Genomic DNA, 21,803 nt, shown 5'->3' with positions numbered 1-21,803 from the left:
CGGGGAAAGACTGCTCACCGTTGTTCTCAGTGCAACAACAGATGTATTCAACATGAAGCCAAGAGGAAAGGTTTTCAGAGCAAACAGAGAAGTGATTCTTTGTGCAGAGGGGAATGAAACTGTGGCAAAATGTGCCAAAGGATGTCAAGGATGCCGAGAGTTCAAGAGGAAATTGGACACATACATGGAAGGAGGGTTAACTAAACAGGCACAAACCCACACATGGCTTGGGAAACCTACCACACTGGAAACAGAAAACAGGACAGTTTAGACTGGATATAAGGAAGAAGTTCTGTACTGTTAGGGTGGTGAGGCACTGGAATGGGTTGCCCAAGGAAGTTGTGAATGCTCCATCCCTGGCAGTGTTCAAGACCAGGTTGGACAGAGCCTTGGGTGACATAGTCTAGTGTGAGGTATCCCTGCCCATGGCAGGGGGGCTGGAACTGGATGATCTTAAGGTCCTTTCCAACCCTAACTATCCTATGATTCTATGTATTATGCACATCTGCTGTGTTCCCAGTTAGGAATCCTGACACCCACCGGCAGCCCTGGACAAGATGCTGGGCTAGACAGATGTTTGGTCTTGCTCAGCATCACCACTTGAGTTTGGCAGAAGAGCTACCACATACCTGAAGACACCTGCAACACCCAGTCTGAGGCACACTCTAACCCCATGGTTATTTACACCAATTAGAACAGACGTGCAAGGGCTGAATTGCAAGTTTCTACTTGCGTTTCAGTCAACTTACATTGCATTTAATTCCACTGAGTGTGAGAAGACAATTACAGCAACACTATCACATCCACCTATCGGTTATTTTAACAAGCAGATAGTGTTTTCAGGGTGTCTACTCAAAACCGGAGTTGTCCTGCTTTGCTCCAAACACACACATGCTACCTGAATAAGGCAAGACAGCATCTCCTAGGTGATGAGTTATTAGAGCTATTCCAAACTTTGATGCAGGGTAAGCCACACAGGTCAAGCTGAAACATCCAGTGTCACCTTCTGGAAATAGAGCATTGTAAAACCCTGACAGACACATGAAATGAGAACACGAGGTCCCATTAGAGGCTCCAGGCTTGCCAGCATCATGACAGAGTGCTTGTCAAGTCTCTCTTAAGAAGAGCACTAACTACAGAGTCCTTCATTTTAAAAGTAGCAATGTACTAGAGACAAGCCAATATGAAATTAATAGTAAATCCACAGAAGTATTCATTTAGAAATGGATTTCGGAACAAAGCCATTCAATTTATTATTTTCCCTGATGTAAAGGAAGAATGGCTGAAGATAAATAAATTGTCTAAGGGAGTATGCAACAAAGATCATTAACTGCAATTAAAAAGTGCCAGATGAATATGGGCACATTATCCTATTTACAGTAAAATGTTTTAAAATCATTTATTAAATATTTAGCTAGCGTTTCAAACTGTTCTTTCAGTGGATAATGGTTCAAACTTCATTACAGGAAGGCTAACACAGTCCTCTTCTGTGCCCATTTCCTACCTTCTGCTTTTGAGGAGCAGGGCTGCTGCATGTATTCCTCAGACCAGCTCCAAACTCAACTCCAGCCCTTTCCAGGGTAGGCTGGGGAGGTAAACCCACCTCTGACAGCTTACCAGGAACACCAGGTCAGGAAGTAAAAGCGCCAGTTTCTGAAGGATAATTAGCTGTGCCCTGCCATGAAGCTCTAACAGAAACTGAGATTGAAAAAGAAACAGACAACCACATACAACACAAGGAGTAGGGCTGAGGACCTCTGAGGACATTGCTTTCAGGCCTAAGTAGACCTCTGAACAAGAATAAACCCTATTATTTTTAAATGGAGCATGCTAACAGGAACTCAAGAACAGATAAAATGCTGCATTAGTTACAACATAGAATCCCAGAATGGTTTGGGTTGGAAGGGAGCTTAAAGCTCATCCAGTTCCAACCCCTGCCACGGGCAGGGACCCCTTCCACTGGAGCAGCTGCTCCAAGCCCCTGTGTCCAACCTGGCCTTGAGCACTGCCAGGGATGGGGCAGCCACAGCTTCTCTGGGCACCCTGTGCCAGCGCCTCAGCACCCTCACAGGGAACAGCTTCTGCCTTAGATCTAACCTGAACTTGCCCTGGTTCACTCTGAACCCATCACCCCTTGTCCTATGGCTGCAGTCCCTGATGAAGAGTCCCTCTCCAGCATCCTTGTAGCCCCCTTCAGACACTGGAAGCTGCTCTGAGGTCTCCACGCAGCTTCTCTTCTCCAGGCTGAACAGCACCAGTGTTCTCAGCCTTTCTCCATACAGGAGGTGCTTCAGCCCCTGATCATCCTCGTGGCCTCCTCTGGACTTGCTCCAACATCTCCATGTCCTTCTTACACACTGTGAATCTCCTCCTAGCACAACTGGAGGATTCTGCTGTCTCAGATTGCCTCCAAATGCTACAGTCTGAGTTTTTTTCAGTAGAACACAAACGTTCAGAAAAGGCCTGCAGGCATCTGTCCTACACAGCTGCATCCAAACCGTACAGTAATGCTGTATCTTAGTGTGAATGGTACATACTAGCTTTGCAAGTGCTAAGACAAGACTGAACAATGCAACAATAACTTTCAGGGTTAGACAAAAAAATCAAAAATCAAAAGAAAGTTTATACAGTTTCCTAACTTGTGATTTTATTTGCCTTAAACTCACCAGTACAGGCAAATCTGCACAGCTATCTCCTTCCTTATTTTTGCTCTAGCTGTAGATTCAGTGTTACTAAGTTGCTTCCTGTTTGGTTATGAAGATACTCACTGTCAGCATTATCAAGCCATCCAGTGCTCTGTTACTCTCTGTGGTCCTTTCACAGCAGACACTTGACTGCTACAACCACAAACTTCAGAGCTTCTCTTTGTTAAGAGCTTTTCTTTGTCCCCTCTATGTCCTTCCTGGGGTTACTCTCATTTGACTATGCACAGGACTCTTCAAACCCACCAGATCATCAGTGTTTACCACTGAGAAAGAGAGCAAGTTATGAAGAGAGGCTTCAGCAGGAAGCCTTGCATCCAACCAAGCTGTGGAGCAGGGCCAGAGAAGGGCAACGGAGCTGGTGCAGGGTCTGGAGCACAAGTGTGATGGGGAACGGCTGAGGGACCTGGGGGGTTCAGATGGAGAAGAGAAGGCTCAGGGGGACCTGATGGCTCCCTACAAGTGCCTGCAGGAGGATGGAGCCAGGAGGGGCTGGGCTCTGCTCCCAAGGAACAAGGGATGGGACAAGAGGAACCGGCCTCAAGCTGCACCAGGGCAGGTTTAGATGGAGCTGAGGAACAATTCCTGCCCCACAGGGTGCTCAGGCATTGGAACAGGCTGCCCAGGGCAGGGCTGCAGGCACCGGCCCTGCAAGTGTTCACACACGAGGCCTCAGTGCCATGGGGCAGTGGTGGCCTTGGCAGTGCTGGGAATGGTTGGACTGGATGAGCTTAAAAGTCTCTTCCAACCTGGCTGAATCCACGATTCTGCAATACTGCCAGACTGCATCCGGAGTGGAAAAGAAAGCACCAGCCAGGCACGGACCTAAGGACCACATTTTCCACTTGGAAAAGAAAATATTTACTAGCATTCACTAGTATTCAGGTGTGGTTTCCTGAACACTTACATCACTCCGATAGCAGCCAAAAGACACTGTTGCCTTCCCTTGCATAGCAACGTGTTCTCGTAACCCATCCTTTGTTCTCTACTTGTCCTTGTGTGTTCAACTGGACCACTGACCTTAAAATTAATGTTTTTCCCCAAAGATCAGCTCTCAGACTGAACATCTTACTCATCATCCCAAGATCTCTCTGTAACAAATCACCTGGAACAAAACAAGAAGCCGGAGAACAAAGAAAGCAAGCCTTCCCACATTCCTCATAGCAGTGAATCAAAAAGTCTGATTTAAATACAACCAATCAATTACCAAGTCCAGTGTCCAGCTCTGCAGAAGGGAAAACTGAATTTCTCTTAGAATAAGCATCAGAACTGGATGTACTGTGCCGTAGTTGAAAGCAGCAAGATAAGATTGCAATATGCCTCTAACCAAGCTCATAGCAACCTCTTATCAGGCAAAAAGTTGCTGCATATTAAAATAAAGCAGACTTAAAAAAGCATCCTAGAGCAATACTGATCAGAAAAAAACGCTCTGGAATGCCTCTATTCAGTGAACAATTGCTCCAAACTCCTTCAAAGTGCCAGCTGTCTGGGAGGACTTAAAATACCTCAGCTTCATTATGTATCAAATAATGTATTACTCTTCCCTACCATATACAATTTACTTTCACTTCTCTTTCTCATCCCTTTTGTTTTCATACATGCTACTCTGAAAGAATGACAGCTAAAAACACACATTTCCTCCCTGTTTTTGCCCACTCATCTTTCCTGCTGTTTTCTGGATAGGAAGGAGAGCAGTGGTTCCATGTGCTTCTGAAACAACTCTTTCATTTTGCACCCAGTTAGGCCAACCACCATCAAACGCTCATTTCTCTGGAGCCTGACTCACGTCACTCAAAAAGCACCAGGTCTGATGTTCCACAGTTGATAGCGGAGAGTATGAAAACCCTAAGTTGGTATTTGAGGAGTGCTTCTGGTCCCCTTCCAGCCTGTAACTAATTGAGGAACTTCTCACTTTTCCTACCTATTTGCCTTTGAGACAGGAATAGAACAGGAACAGGTCAAACTTTTCTCCTTAAAGACAGTTAACTCTTAACAAGGCCTATTATTTTTCTCTCTTTTAAACCTAAAACCTTCTAAAGACAACAAGGGCTTCCTTCAGCCTTGCTCTTCTGAATGTAGCCTGAAAGGAAATACTCTGATGCATTCCACAGCTTCATTTTCAGCTGATTTAAAGGATTCCCTCCACTCCTGGCAAATGCATAATCTTCATCCATTTCCTATGTCGACAAGATTATCTGGCAGCAAATTCTGTCTAAGGGTTTCCGCTAACCCAGAAACTTGAACAGAAAAAACCCAAAGCCTTTTGCATCTGTGGCTTCATTAGTACGAATCTTTGGTCCAAACTGCTAAATGATTATCATCATTTAGCTCTGGAAATCCCAGCACCACCCATCACCAAGAAACTACTTCAACCCCCCAACCACTGTTTCTCTAACAGGTAAAAATCCACAACCTAGGTTAAGCAAGATCTAACCCTGCATTAAACATGCCAAGAAGTTAATGATAAAAATGGAGAAACTAAAACCACTAAGCCCTGTGCCTACAGACATCATTCATATCCCAGCTATACCCTCCCCTTCAGCCCAGGTGTTCCACAATAATAATGCTGCAGGAATATTGCTATTCCCTCATAACTCTTTGAACATAGGATAGTCAAAACCATCCTTCAAATCTAGTCATCAGCAACAATTAACTCCAGCAACAAAGCCGACAGTTCCCATCAAAATCTATAAGAATAGAAGAACTTGAACTCAATAGAATACAGTTCAAGAGGAGGAATAAAATGGAGAGTACTGGATGCAAATAAACTTCTGAAGCCAGGAATAAGAACCTGGACATAGTTTGCATATTCCAGAAACACTATTACTACAGTTCCATACTACCATAAACAAGTGCATACCATCAAGCTTGCTCCAAGGAGCAGCCCACCTTCTTGCTCACTCCGAGTGCTCATTCCAGTGCCTGCTTTACCCATCAGGTGCTCCAAGGCAAGCATTCGCACAGCCACACTGCAGACCCTATCAAATTAAAACTATGGGTTTCTTGTTTCAGTATCAAAAAATAAAGGTGGTGGAGCCGAAACTAAATATGAAAACATGTATATAAATACAATGGCCTGTTATGGATGCACTCTGACATTAAAAGAGACCAGTTCAACACAGTAACTCCACTCTTGGACATTCAGTTTGCTTTTTCCCCACAAGAGTTAAGTGGTCTTTACCTCTTATCACAGCATCTCCACCTGCTGGAGTTCCGTTTTCTTGTGGTGCTACAAGTGTTTCCAGGATTACTTGTGTTGCCCCAAGTCTTGGCAGGGTAACATGTTTAAGAAATGGCAAATTGTTTTTCTTGGCAAAGGCCTGGCTCGTCTCTCTCCTTTTCCTAAGAAAGCCACCCTCTGGAAATAAAACAATCCATTTCCGATTGCGGCTCCTGTAATACTTTTCTAGATGCTCCTTGAGTAACACAAGCTGCTGGTCACGGTGTGCTCTTCCCTGTAAGGATAAAACATCACCTAAATGAAACAAATGCTTAAGAGAGATAACATTAGCCAGATAGTTATTACATTCCTAAGAGTCTCTCTCGTCAGAGGTACAAATAAGCCCCTCAGACAACACAAACCAGCATTGTCCTCAGCGTACCCACTGGTGGCTGAATTAATCCCACTTTGCAGAGAGGCTGAAAAAACCTTCCTGAAACTGGGGATGAAGCTCCTGATTTGATGTATTCTCTGCAAAAGTGACATCCAGACCGTAACTGGGAACTCCATGTAAGAGAAGGATGTGTTTGCAGGATTCCCTAGCTGTTACTGGGTCTCAAGTTGAGTTTGCTAAACTGAATTCTGCAAACATAGCCTAGAGGTCAATGGTTCTGTGGTCTATCTATCATCAGGCATTTCTGCAAGCCAAACGGGATTTTTGCTTCCACTACCCTCTGTGCACCTCTCCCCTCACCCCCAGCCTCTACTAAGATTGCAGAGGCATCGCAGACCTCGAGCTCAGGCCTGAGTGGGGTTATCACAGCAGAACCACAGATTTCACCCAAATCTGTGGTGCTCAAGCAGCTTCTTAATTTCTCCTCACCTATGTATTAGCACAGTTAAGACAGTGAGATGTGCCCTTCACTACTGCAGGAATGCCTCACCCTAGACCATGATGCCGCCCAAGGCTCTATCCAACTTGGCCTTGAACACTGCTAGGGATGGAAGGGAAGGAAAAGGCTCTACCTGCTTATATTAAAGAGCAATACAAAAATCCCTCAGTTAAACCAGTGCTTTCTCACCAGACCACAGGACTCCAGGATAGCACAATAGTTAAGAAAACAACAACAAACAGTAATCTCTTCCCATGCTAGACACTGGAACTCTCCAAAACCTAAAGAAACCTAACAAATATGACTGGTGAATAAACTGCATTTTAGCAAATCCTGGGAGGTACAAGATACTTCTGCAATACAGAAAAACCCACTGGACTAAATGGGAAAAAGGAGTGTTTAAAACCACCCATGGCCAGAGAAAACCATGGAAGATAAAACACAGTTAACATATCCAGAAAGAAGAGAAAATCAGTCATACAGAAGCAGCTCCTTAGTACACCCAACTCTTGAAGACCATGGCGAGCTGATCTCCATCACAGGGCTCAGCCTTCTTTCCTTTAGAGGAAAGAGAAGAGGCAGCAGGAGACTGCTGACAAATTCTTTAGGATGCACTTTGCATCATGGATACGGCAAGGTACTGACAGTCTCTGTTTCCAGTAAACTCTTCAATGGGAGTAGAGAAAAACTGGTCAGCTCTTGGGAGGCCTCAGAAGCATCCCTTAAACTGCCACTGGGGCTGCTCATGAAAATGAAGCTAATGTGCATTTCAAACAAATCAGATGCATTACACCATAATCAAACTAGATTATTTTGCAGGAGAAAAACATATTTGCTCATCCAAACATTACTAGGGCCTTTCTATAGTTAGTGGTTTTGCTACACCCAAAGGCTAACTAACAGCCAGGAAACAACTTATTTCTCTTGGTTTATATTTAGCCTCATGCTGATCTCATTTTACTTGTGATGTTGTTGCATATCTCAACCACTTGACAAAAATGAGGAAAAGCCTTAGGTTTTGTAGCTCAGAAATGGTTTGGATTTGTAGCTGGAATTGCAACAATACTGTCAGAAATTACAGTTAACCTGACAGCCACGTGTAGCTCAAAAAAGTGTATTTGATGTATTTTAACTAGTGAAATAGACACTTTACAGAGTCAAACCCTGCTCCTTCCCGTCCTCTCACAGTACACAGTTGTGTATCTCTATAGACCTTAATCTTACTATCTAATTATTTGCCTGAGGTTTTCTAACCATGCCTCTAGTCTTAGTGAGAAACAGAATTTCAGTTATGTATAGCTGTGATAAAGTATTTCATCATTTCATTCTGAGTCATTTAGCTGCTTTTTCTCTGTAAAGCGAATATTCATTAATTCTCTCTGTCTGTCCATGCATTTTAAGTCCAGACAAATAAAAATAAGGAGAGGAAAGAAAGGAATATGACAGATGTTGCAGTTCACAAACTGGCTGGGGGTTCACACTCAGCATTCCACACTTCCAAGTTTCTGCTTTTAGAGTGCAGCTGGATCAACAGCTACCAAATAACAAAAACCTCCAAATTGTAAGAAATGATCTGAGGTTTTCACTCCTTAACAGTTGAGATGCTGAGCTCAATGCACTCTTTCCTGATGCTCAAAGAACTAACCTTCAAGAACCAATTACTATTTATGCAGGTCCTTCACTGCCTTAAACTGGTCTGCTGCCATTTCAGCATCGAAAGGAATGGTCCTATCTTTCCTTATCTGACACTTTGACAGTCAGAACAGTGACCTAGCCAGACTTAAAGCACTCCACAGCTTCAGCATCACTAAGGAAGAAGAAAGGTGCCAACAATGGCAGTAAGAAGCAGAGAGACTAAAAGGCCTGCCCATGTACTGTGCTTCCACACCTCTCATAAAAGCTTCCCATCACAGCTGGGTTCCACAAACATTTGTGTCTAGGAATATAATAAAATAAGCTTGGGAAACAAAAGCAGAACAAAGCTCTACCCAAATATACACATTACAGCATAGTTATTTCATCCTGCAAACCATCCAGGAGGTAATGAGTAAGTTCCATAAGACCACAATATTCCAAATATAAGGATACATTCAAAGCGCTACTACGTGTTTTCACTTACCTGTCTTATAAAGAAGTCTCCATGGATTAGAGACACGATGCCAAAGTTTGTATACTTAAAAATATGATCCATCAGCCACATCATCTGACGAACAACCTGAAAAGTTACCAAAAAAAGGTTAGTAAATACCAAGCGCAGAGAATTACGTATATACTGGTCACTGTTCTTACCACCCTTGCAACAGCAACAAAACTAGCAAATACATATAAAGTCCTTTATGCCCTTAAGTCTAAAGAAGCAGAGGTGCTACACTTCTCCCCCAAGAGCACAACTGAATAGCTGCCTTTTGGTAATATAATACACAGTTGTGCACTACTAGCCATATGCTAAAGTAACTCCTCTGTCTTTTCACACAGGTGCTGTAATGCTTCTATTGACATACCACCATTTTAAGCCAGCTGCAAACTAAACCCATCTTCAAGTACACAAAGTGATACAGATCTGGGTCTGAAACCTCCAACTGGTTTATATATACCACAAAACCATATTTCCTTATAGTTACTTGTACTTGGGGAAGGAGATCATGCTGTTCTCATGCTTCTGATGTACACATGCTCTACATGCTCATTCTTTAAACAGCAGCATTTAGAGAGACCTCTGGACAGCCCACATGCCATTATTCATTTCTCTCATGGCAGAGCACCACATGCATTCCTGAGAACTCCATGAAGTCATGCTCCTTGTCCTGGCCAAGAAGCATAATGAGAAAGCAAAGAATAGAGGCTGTGCCATCAGATTCACTTTGACCATCATTTCTTACAGGAGAGCGAAGGCATATACCTCATCAGTCCTTTGAGATTTAAAATAGAAGAGTTACTCCAAAAGAGGTACATAACAGAAAGAAAAGCTTCTTCTTTAAGTCTTTCCCCTGTATAGCTCCTACGTGTTGAGAGGGGTACAAACTGGCTCTACAAAACTGAAAACCCCACTGTCTCCTACATGCTGTCATACACTAGGCTCGCTGCCTTTACTCTTCCCTATAAGGCCACACTAAGACTGATTCAAGTTCAGTGAAACTTAAAAGTCATGTAACATAGTACTCTTCCATCTACCACTATTGAAACAACATATGGAGAACCATGACATTCCTCTGGTAGTCAGATGATAATTTCTTTAATCTAAACCAGGCACCTCCTGCTTTGCCTCCAATGATGTATCCTACAGAACTGAAAGATGCCAAAGCAGAAAGAAAGCAGTCTAGGAAGTAAAGATTTCCTCTGGAAAATATAAAGTATGAGCTGATCACACCTACAAAGACCAAAAGCTTGCACAGTAACTGAAATGCTTCTAACAAAACGGTCTGACACAGTGAAACAGGGTGGCTTTTCCGTGTTTTCACATCTCCATGTGGAATATGGAGAAGGAAGCAGATCCTATGTAATGCAGGAATTCTGTTCTGTAAAAGCAGCTCCAGAATTTGCAATTTGGGTCTAGAATTGCATGCATCAGTAAGTCTCTTGTCCAAAGAAATCTAATTATCTCTTGGAGTGCTCTGATTACCTATGGTCCCTTTTGACCACAGAAGCTATAAATGCATCCTGGGTTATATATATTTGGAGCAAGATAACTGTCATGTACCCTGTTTCTTTCACTTAACCTTAAACAACTGCAGCTGGATACTCAAAGCTAAGTTTTTACAGACCTGCAAGAACAGAGCTGCCAAAGAACACTGAGATACTTGACTGCCTTAGACATTTAGCTGATTTCCCAATGAATTCCGAATTCACATCCTTGCCTAAGAGTACATTAAGAACACCTCAACTTCTGTGGGTTTTTCTTAATACTAGGAACCTTTCTACTTGCAGATCTTGGATAATGCAAGAGCACCCATTTCTGGACCCTTCAGCATCACTGGAAGTGGAAAAGGAAAGCATGTCTCAGAAGAGAACAGCTTTCAAAGATACAAAAGGTTTTGTTTCAGAAACAAGCATCCAGTTCTTCCCTGTGACATGCTAGTAGGCTCTCCTGCCTGCAAGTGGCATTCCCTACTAGATGGGGAACAAAGGGAACAAAGACACACTAGATATTTGTGAAAGAAGAAAAACCTGTTCCTTGAGAGAACTCCCCACTTGAGGCTAATACTGGTGAAATGGTTTCCTATACAGCTATCCCCAGGCCTGGGCTCAATAAAAGAGAGGATCTTAAAGCAAAAATTCCTCTTGAAGAGATTTATATTCTTTCCATTTCAGTAAATTAGAAGCCTTAGGGAGGAGACAAAAAAAGAAGAGGTGGGCCCAAGGGACAGGAGGTAAAAAAAGCACTGAGATATTATCACTCCTCAAGGCACTACAGTATCTAAGTTCATGCCCTTGCACCAGCCCATAGATGAGAGGCGGTGTAAGGAACCATATCCTGGCATAAAACCACCACCAAAACTCCACTGACAGGGACTCAGCCTGCAGTAGCACCCATACGACTGCCAGTGTTCACCTCATATGTCGGCATTTTAACAGTTAGTGTTCTATTACAGAATCATAGAATCATAGAACAGATAGGGTTGGAAAGGACCTTAAGATCATCCAGTTCCAACCCCCCTGCCATGGGCATTATAGCAAGCAGAAGTTAAACCAATATAATCTATTTCACTGGAGGAGGTAGGCAAGCTTAATAAAGTGCTTCCCCATCCCAAGTTGCCATTCTTCTCCAGGATGTTCTAGGGCAGTCCTGGAGGAGGAACTCTTTCCCAGCAGTGTTCATGCTTCTTTCCTCTCGTACCACCTTTTACTGTCTTTTTATTTTATGCCAGTAAGTGTATCCTGAGAGTTGATCGCTGCTCTCCTGAGTCTGAAGTCCATCTCACCATGTCCTAGATGACACAGGTCATCTAAAGGCTGTGACATCCATAGGCTTCCTCAGGCTTTTTGAGAGGGAATGATGTGATTTTGTCAAAGATGGGTGTGACATACAAGTTATAACTAAGACAAAACATACAGGCAGTTTGCTGCAAGCAGGCTACAAAGAAGCAAACTCTAGAGCTCAGTGACTACAAACCTGCCTATAAGGCTGGGCAATGGTTAGAAGTACAAAGAGGAAATATTTTTAATGGATGAGATAATGAATATATACACACATTCGAACACATCAAGTTGAAAAGGAAGACTTCAAAGAATAGGACACACGTATCATCTGCAACCAAAAGGCAAACTAGACTAATGGATATTCATCCTGTTCCACTACCAATGGCAGAACAGATCACACTGCAAGATACTGCTGGTGGCTCTTCTGTTTAGCATCCTCAGGAATGAAATGAGATGGGGATGAATAATGAGGCTCATGAGATGAGTCTTTATCACTTGCATTTCAAGGAGGTTTAAGCAAAGACATTCAGAAGTGTGTTGAGCACAGATTTGCAGTTGTTTATGGATTGAAAGAAGGTTGGATCCTGTTTCGGGTCCTTTTTGCTTCATCCTTCCTGCTTAAATAAGTTCAGAATGTAGAAAAAGCTTTTACCAATTTTATTATAAAATCTAGGTGCCTCCTATTCACAGACCCACTTTCATCACACAGGTTTCAGAACACAGCAATCTGAATAGACTGACTTTCATCTTTCAAGCACCTCTACCTTAACAAAGAAACCTGCACTCAAACTAGCTGCAAGCTCCACTTTCTTCCTCTTCACGGCACCCTTCCTGGCACTGCTTTCTGCTCTGAATCAGAAAAAATAGCCACATTTATCAGTCCTAATCCAGTCAGAAAGCAGCAATGGCAGCATTTTAAACTACTTCTCTTTGTTAAACACACAAACTTTAATGATCATTAGACCTCAACTAACGGAGCGTGTTTTAACACTTACTCTCTCACAAACTGGGGCAATTTCTTGAACTATATAAAAAGTATAATTAGGTCACTTCTGATTCACCTGAAAACTTGCTATGTGGCTTGTCTTATGGTAACATGTATTAGTCAAGCAATACTTAGAGGTGTTGGTTGATGAGAAACTGAACATGAGCTGGCTTCAGCGTGTGCTTGAGCCCAGAAACCCCCCGTGTGCTGGGCTGCATCACTGGCAGCGTGACCAGCAGGCCAAAGGAGGTGATCCTGCCCCTCTGCTCTGCTCTCGTGAGACCCCACTTGCAGCACTGTGTGCAGTGCTGGTGTCCTCAGCATAAGGACATGGAGCTGCTGGAGCAAGTGCAGAGGAGGCCACGAGGATGCTCAGGGGCTGCAGCACCTCCCATATGAAGATAGGCTGAGAACATTGGGGCTGTTCAGCCTGGAGAAGAGAAGCTGCGTGGAGACCTCAGAGCAGCTTCCAGTGTCTGAAGGGGCTACAGGGATGCTGGAGAGGGACTCTTCATCAGGGACTGCAGCCACAGGACAAGGGGTGATGGGTTCAAAGTGAAACAGGGCAAGTTCAGGTTAGATCTAAGGCAGAAGCTGTTCCCTGTGAGGGTGCTGAGGCGCTGGCACAGGGTGCCCAGAGAAGCTGTGGCTGCCCCATCCCTGGCAGTGCTCAAGGCCAGGTTGGACACGGGGGCTTGGAGCAGCTGCTCCAGTGGAAGGTGTTACTGTTGTGACTGTTCAGTCTTGTCTTAGCACTTGCAAAGCTAGTATGTACCATTCACACTAAGATACAGCATTACTGTACGGTTTGGATGCAGCTGTGTAGGACAGATGCCTGCAGGCCTTTTCTGAACGTTTGTGTTCTACTGAAAAAGAATCAGACTGCAGCATTTGGAGGCAATCTGAGACAGCAGAATCCTCCACTTGTGTTAGAAGGAGATTCACAGTGTGTAAGAAGGACATGGAGCTGTTGGAGCAAGTCCAGAAGAGGCTACTCCCTACCCCTCCTCCTATTGCTACGGTCCCTGATGAAGAGTCCCTCTCCAGCATCCTTGTAGGCTCCTTCAGATACTGGAAGGCTGCCATGTTGCTACCAGCAGACAAATATCAAGGTTGTGAAGGACTCCATGTTAAGTTTAAACTGTATTTAAAGAAGACTGCCTAACTTAAGTAGTTGCCTATAGTATAAAGATTCCTTTTGGACAGGTAGGTTTGGGTTTTTATCCTCTCCAGTGGTTTTACAGCCACTTAAAGGCAACCCTCTTTGTTCAGAAATCCGAAGCATGCTATTTAAGAACACCTGATTCAGCAAGTTCTATCAAGGATAAGCTATCCTGATCTTTCTCATTATTTCTAGCCACTTGTACTACTCATGCTATACTTTAAGCATGTGTTGAAGCTTTCTTTTTAATTGTCTCTTGATTAGCTAAAACCATTAAAGCCATACTAGGCTCTAGATATGTATATTCAAAAAGCATTGACTGCAATTATTTAAGGGGAAAAAAGTACTTTTAAGGATGATTTGCTTTTCTGAAAGCCTGCAAACCTAACACTTTCCATAGCGAAGATCATTCCTTCCTCTGTTTTTAACCACCTCTGCATTCACTGCTCTGTCCTGACTGAAACTTTCTAGCTATGGAGTCAAACAGGGTAAACAGAGCGTGAATTTATATATATACTATTAGACATACATGAGTCAATGAAGTCCTGAGACCTTTAAATACACCTGATACATCCATAGTCAAGATTATACGCAATAACATATCCACAGGACTGTGCCCTCACAGTTCTGTCTTCACCACAAGATTGTCCTATGCATAATACTGATGAAGGCAATGAAAGAGTGTTTATGCTGTCATTCTCCTCACTGGGGTATGGTAGAGAATTCATTTAACTTCCTCAATACACAAAGAAATTCAAACAATTAAAAGTACTTTTAAACCCATTTTTCTCTAGGCTACAGGAGGAAGAAAGGAATCTGTCTCTGCTCAATCCTGAGGGGTATTTCCATACTTTCTTTTCTGAACTGGTTTTGTTTGAGGGTTTGGGATGTTTCAGTTTGAAAGAAAACTGAAATCCCTGATATTCAGTGCATACCCAATCTATATTAATAACCCCCAACAGTGCCACAGTTATAGACGCAACAAAAAGCAGTTGTTTTCCTTGTTTCTTCACTGTATGGTCTCAAGAAAGAAGACAACACTAAGACACAGCTGAGGTGCTTTTTCACCTTGCCAGGTATACTGTCCACCCTTTGCAGCCTAATCCTGCATACCCCTTTCCTCCTGACCTGCACATAGGTTTGATAGCCTGTTTAGATCCCATACTCCAATTTCCAGCACTACACTCCCTAGATGGAAATCTTCTGAACAGCACTGCACAAAACAATTGACATTAGTTGCACTTCTCACCAAAGAATGCTTAAGGGCTTTTAAAACAAGAGCTCAAGCAATTTTGACCTTAGCTAGCTGGCTTAGCGTGGACATGCTGTCATAGGGAAGTCACCTTCAGTTTCTGAACTCCTATATACGAAAATTCCAATGTGCAACTTGCTTCTGATTTTGAGATAAAATCCATGCTGGAATAAAGACACAACCAAGAAGCTAGATTTGTGTTGGTCTGAGCAAAGTTAGCAGAAGCTGCACAAGAGCATGAGGTGAGAAGAGAAAGTCAAGTACGTGATTACCTGCCAGGAGATCTGCTTCCCTGTGTTAACCTAAACCGGATGCACACTGACTCAGCTCGTATTTAACCTTCTTTAAAGACAACCTTTATGGTCTAAAACCTGCTCCAAGCTACTGGCTGTCACATTAAACCAAATCTGCTCAGGGCCTTGAGATTATTAATACCCAAATCATCAATACCCCACACAGATGTGAGTACCCACACCCAAGGTGACAGATCACATACATGGAAGCTATCCCACTCCCCAGTTGTAGCCTACCGTGCCTTTATCCTGAAGGCACATCATCAGAGTGCAGACGTCACCCGTGGCTTGATGGTTCACCAGCACCATGGCTTCATCTTCTGATACTGCATTAACATCATCACCCCATTCCACTACTATTAAAAAAAATAACATAAAAAGGTCAATTTTACAATGACTATAAGCATACCAAAAAACCCCAAAGACCCAGATAATTATAACAAAAGAAGCTACATGCTACATGCCCATTTAAATTGGCACATAGCATAAGACAGGAGTATCAGCAAGACCATTTTTCTAAGCAGAGGGTATCCAGCTTAGTTTTCAAATTGCATGCACAGAATAAGAACAAAAGTTCTCTATCAGAACATATGTACAGAGATTGATCTTTTTGTGTCATTACACCATTCTATATTTAGGGTCTCAAAATTACATAAGCTTTTGACCCAGCTTTCAAATTCAACTGTCTCACCTCATTGGATTAAAAAACAAATCATGTTGGCAGAGATGCTTTTCGGTCATTTGTTTTTAACTTAGCAAGTTAGTTTAATTTCTACACTTACTATTACTGAACTAACCTGGTGAAAGCAAACCAAAAAGTCTGCAGTTGGATCATTTGGTTTAAAATGCTACATTAAACTAACTCAGTAGTTCACATCTGAACAAGCTAGCTCTAGGCAATAAAGTGGCTTCAGAGAATGCTGCTCAGATGACAGAAACTATTAGTCACTCTTGTGTAAAGCAGATAGTCCAGTGGTAAGAATGATGTCAGGAGGAAGCTACGGCTGCTGATCAGCCAGCATTTACCCTGACTAGCAAGAATTCCTGAGGTAAGGAAAAGGAGCTCAAATTGCTGCTTCCATCATCACCAAGTAACTAAACAAAAAAAGAGACTACTTCCTCCCAAAGAAGAACACAGGATGGAAAACCAGGTTGTAAGCCTGTTGTAAACTGAAGACCAGAATATGTCTAATGATGTCATTGGGGCAAAAAGACAAGCACATGGAGTCTGGCCCCTCTTCAATAAAAGGGATGGTTACTGCAGTGCAGGGTAACAGGAAAAGATGAGCAGAACAGTCCTGTGAAGTTCAAAAGGAGAGACAACACACATTGCCCATGCATGTAGGATAAGATTATTGTTTCTGTGTTTGTTCAGTATCTTAAGTGGTTCTCAATCACTATTATTTCCAACATCAAAAGATGTATTTCAGCTCCACTGCTGAATCTTTAGCACTGTTATTAACAGATTTCCAGGCAGTGAACAACCCTCATCACAAGACTATTAATTACTTTCCTACGATTTGTCTCTGAAGCAGTGGTTTAACTGATGCAAAAGCAATAGGTTACACACTGAAGACAACACCCTATAGTCCCTGCATAGCTCCCCTGTCCTTGCAGAAATCCATTTAGCAACAGGCTTTCGAAAACTGCCACTTTATTATGTTAGTACTGAATTAAGACTTAAACACACAGTGAATAAATGAAAGGCTGTATTTACAAGTAGAATCAGAGATACGAAGGTAGGGAGGTGTATTCACTCCATAATGTTCAACCTCCTTTCCCTGGGCAAGCTAAGCACAGATCCTCTCTTTTTCTTCCTAACATGAACTCAGAAGATTCCTCTTTATCCCTCCTCCTCAATTACATGCAAATTCCCTCTAATGTCCTCTCTAACTCTATGAAAGTTGGGAAATGCCTGGTTGTGGCAGTCACAGTTCACCATGCACCTTCCTTATCAAGTATTTGACATGCTTACCTATGGCAGTACCCCACAAACCAAGAAACTAAGACGAAAGCTTTACAGAGAAATGAGTCATACTGATTCTGAAAGTATTATTTCAGTGTCCTTATTAAGAAGCCAATATACAGTTGTCTTACTGAAGTGTGGCCTTCCAAAAGTAATAAAAACTAAGTACTAAATACATTCAGCATCTGCAAAATGAGGTTTCTCACAAGGAGCTCATGATTTCCAAATACAATTCTTTTATTTCTAGATCGCCCAGAGAAAAATGGTTTACTTTATCAGAGATACTTCGCTGGAACACATACGTTTATGCTACTCATCATTTCCACTGCAACTCTTTTTAGCCTTCAAAAATGTTTCACAGATTTAACTTTCTGCAGTATTAAAGCCCACGACTGAAGAATGTAAGTCATAAGAAGCGCATGCACTTAAAAACAACTAAATAGAACTCTCTTTATCCATCAACTGGCCAGGCTAAAAGCTCAGCTTCTGCAGCTCAGCTGACAGTAGGAAGTTGTTAAATTCACAGTGATTCAGCTGGACATCCTCTAGTTCCTTTGCCCTGTCATTTCTCCTAGGGCAATCAGTCTGTCTCTTGTGCTTAATAATGCTTTATGGTCAACTGATTGACCTGATTACCAAGGAGAAAGGAATCAGTTTGTGCAAGTCCACAGAACATTTCTGGATCAGAAACAGAACAGCAAACCACGCAAGTGTGCAGAAAAGCCACTGCCATTACCACACATTATTAAAGAAGAAAAAAACCCTTCAAATATCTAGAATTTTAAGTTCATTGTGTCCCTTTAAAGCCAGTGGGGGAAATAAATGCCTGTCTTCAATTATTCCACCACATTAAAATACTCCAAAAGATCAACTTTTGCTTTAAGAAATACTTGTGCTATTACATTGCTCCACTGCAGTTGGAAACAGTCACATCAAAACCCCAGATGCACAGCAGCAGAACCTGGAACGCCGCTTTGCTACACTGCAACAAGACAAAAACCAGTTCAAAAACTCACTCAGTAGCCTGAAAACCAGCAAACATTGCTCCACAGCTTCTTTCTATTGCTGGGGCACATTTTATAGGGATACTGGGTCTGTGTCTATAGCCTCGCAATAGTTAGGTTTCTGAAAATGCAGTTTCACATAGTGAAATAACATAAAGTAAGGGAAGAGCAGGATATCAGTTCAACATTGAAATTCAAAACCACAGTACACTTAGTACCAAGCAAATCTGGTAATCTTGTTGAGTAATGACATCTTTCCCCCACAAGATTGAGACAGAGCTGGCTTAGCTGTAAGAGATTCTTCATTTGTGACTTAGCATTGCAAGGAAAAAGCTTCTCCAGGAAAGGATGAAGACAACATTACTTGCAACTGCATGCACCATAAGACAAGAGTTACCTTTCTCTTGTAGCAGAAAGTCCAAGATGGACACAAGTCTCTAAAACATCAATAATTCATATGATGAGCAGCAAACTGAGCTTTGCACGAGCTCATCCTTGCAGAGCTTAAAGAGGAAAATAAAGCAATCAAAGAGTTTTCTCAACTTTCACACATCTAAATATATCTATTGAGATCTCAGAACATTACCAACCTCATGAAGTTCAACAAGGTCCTGCACTGGGTTGGGGCAATCCCAGGCTGGGCAGAGAAGTGATTCAGAGCAGCCCTGAGGAGAAGGACTTGAAGGTGTTGGTTGATGAGAAACTGAACATGAACCAATTGAGTGTGTGCCTGAGCCAATAAACCTGGCCTGCATCAAAAGGAGCATGACCAGCAGGTCAAGGGAAGTGATCCTGCCCCTCTGCTCTTGTGAGACCTCACTTGGATACCGCATCTAGCTCTGATTGCAGAAGGACGTGGAACTGTTCAAGCAAGCCCAGAGGAGGCCACAGGGATGATTAGGGGCTGCAGCACCTCCCATATGGAGACAGGCAGAAAACACTGGGGCTGTTCAGCCTGGAGAAGAAAAGCTGCATGGAGACTTCACAGCAGCTTCCAGTGTCTGAAGTGGGCTACAAGGATGCTGGAGAGGGACTCTTCATCAGGGACTGCAGCCATAGGACAAGGGGTGATGGGTTCAAAGTGAAACAGGGCAAGTTCAGGCTCAACCTAAGGCAGTTCTTCCCTGTGAGGGTGCTGAGGCGCTGGCACAGGGTGCCCAGAGAGGTGGTAAATGCCCCATCCCTGGCAGTGTTCAAGGCCAGGCTGGACAGAGCCTTGGGCAACATGGTCTAGTGTGAGGTGTCCCTTTCCGTGGCAGGGAGCTGGAACTGGATGATCTTAAGGTCCTTTCCAACCCAAACCATTCTGTAACTATGATTGGCTGCTTTGTCCTGAACATAACTGTGTGCATATAAGCAATGCTATGAATAAATATTCAAGCACTTCAATTGCAGTATGCCATTAGACTGGGCAAATGACTACTCAGCTAACTAACAATTCCATAGACTAATTTTATACTTATGAACATACCTGGCAAGAATGGAATATCTGCACAATTGCCTAGCAATGAATTTGAACTAACTTCATTTTGCATACTGCATTTTAAAACTTCAGATATGTTCTGAGATGTTCAACCATTTCCTCTTCATTAGAGTTAATAGTTTTACTACAGCGTGTAAAAATCAGCATAAGTTTTATTGGCAACTTAAGTTCCAATGAACGCCTAGGGCTATTATTTGAAGAGGTATTGGATCTTAACTTCTTATTACCCCACTGAATTGGAAAGCAAGGAACAAAGAAAAAGCCTTCAGGCATGTGGAAATGGGCAGTGAAGGAACCAAACGCAATTCTCATACTAGCACCCAATCCTACAAGTTACCATGTTAATTCTGTATGTAAAAAAGATGAAAGACCCCTGCTTTACAGTAAGGTCAGGGAAACTCTAAGTATTCTAATCACAATAATTAAAATCCCCAAATCCATAAACCAGCCTAGATAAATCTTCTGAAAGTTGTTATATATGTAAATGCATTGATTTAGAAATCCATTTTATTTGCTGTTTGAGTCTAGTCTAATTTAGTTAGACTAATTTAGCTAGTCTAATTAAACTAATCTAGTCTAATTTGTTAGTTTTGAGTCTACACACAAGATACACAACTTTCTCTAACAACTGGAGAACTTTTCCTCCAGAACTTCCCACTCCTTAGTTCAGTTTTCTTCTCATCACTCATAATCGCTTGCATCCATGAGGCAAGACTTCAATGAAACCTGTTCCAAGAAGTTGCAGGTTGGCAACACACAGAACTGAAGAGTACAATCACTTGGAAACCTTCAGCAGCAAATAAATGGCACTATTAATGGACAGTCTCCTTTGCTTCCTCAAAGAGTGAACACTATTATTAGATATTCAATAGTGACTGTCCCTCAAGCAGGTTTCTACGTTTTAAACACTCCTCACACTCAAGCAGTTTTGTCTGGCAAGTTGCACCCTGCTTTACTCTTTTTCACAAATGGCTCATCTGAGCATGTTTCAGCTAGAGCAGCTATCTAGAGTTGTTAAACTCATTTGTCTCGCCCCTATAGATGAGATTCTTTGATAGCTGGCATTAAGAAATCCAAGAAGTGACATGAGAGATTGAATATTATTTAGCATGACTAGGCAGCATTAAAAAAGTATATGAGTATACTAAAGGTGTGGGATTTTCCCCTTAACAAAATGGTTCAAGGCACTTGTCCCTCTGAATTGGTTGCTTACATGAAAAGAAAGGAAACCAAAGAGTGGACTAAATCAGCACACAGTTAGGTTTTTACACTTCTTAAGCACGTATTTTAGGGTTCAGAAGTATTTTAAACCACCTATGTTAAATCAGACACATATTATTGAAAAGAGAAAAAGAGCTCTTCCTATCCCACCCCTTTCTTCCAAAATTCATACTGCCAAGGAAACCTTCACATATTGTGTCTGTGTACACACAAGGTATACAAGTGATCAATAAAAGTGGTCTGGAAAAGAAGGGAAAGAACATGCACACAACATAACATCTTAAACACAGCTTCGCTTAATGTGTTATCTTCCATTTCCTATTAAGGAATGCACCCTCGCTACAAAAGTATTGGCAATTTCAATGCTCTTACAATATACAAACCTTAAGGTTGTGGAAATCTGTTTCAAACAAGATTCTGATACCAAAAGAAGCCTCTTTTACAGCTAACTTGGCTCAGATTTTCATAATGATGATGAACTGACCTGTGCTGACAAACTGTCCCTTTTATTTGCATCAAGAAAAGTGTTCATCATTGAGAAGTCAAAGAAGCAGCAGCTGGGGAAGAGAAGCCTGCAGATAAAGGGAGTTCCTAGACTCCACATTAAATAAACCAAGATTAGGTTTAATATGGCCCAGTCACCATCTGTGTTTTTCTGTGACAAATCATCTTGCACACCTCTACGCTTCATTCACTGTAGGAAACAATGCACATTTCCTTTGGCCTTCACTTCCATTCTTTTTTACTTCCTTTCCCTCTCTATCT

At 42.3% G+C, this 21,803-nt stretch overlaps 2 protein-coding genes across 2 annotated transcripts in view; both read right to left on the bottom strand.

The window, feature by feature from the left end:
* The window catches only part of NEK2 (NIMA related kinase 2), a 92,776-nt gene that overhangs the window by 37,432 nt on the left and 33,541 nt on the right, over window positions 1–21,803 (bottom strand). The window lies entirely within an intron of this gene.
* Window positions 1–21,803, bottom strand: part of LPGAT1 (lysophosphatidylglycerol acyltransferase 1) — a 59,251-nt gene that overhangs the window by 16,613 nt on the left and 20,835 nt on the right. Inside the window, exons 4-6 of the mRNA XM_034060595.1 lie at window positions 15,602–15,720; window positions 8,875–8,970; window positions 5,884–6,157 (exon numbers count right to left, since the gene is read on the bottom strand). Of these exons, the coding sequence (XP_033916486.1) occupies window positions 5,884–6,157; window positions 8,875–8,970; window positions 15,602–15,720 (489 nt within the window). The remainder of the gene's footprint in view (window positions 1–5,883; window positions 6,158–8,874; window positions 8,971–15,601; window positions 15,721–21,803) is intronic.

Source organism: Melopsittacus undulatus, chromosome 3 (assembly GCF_012275295.1).
Source record: "Melopsittacus undulatus isolate bMelUnd1 chromosome 3, bMelUnd1.mat.Z, whole genome shotgun sequence".
Taxonomy (NCBI): domain Eukaryota; kingdom Metazoa; phylum Chordata; class Aves; order Psittaciformes; family Psittaculidae; genus Melopsittacus; species Melopsittacus undulatus.
The sequence above is the reverse complement of the archived record's forward strand: the minus strand, read 5'-3'. Positions and strand labels throughout refer to the sequence as shown.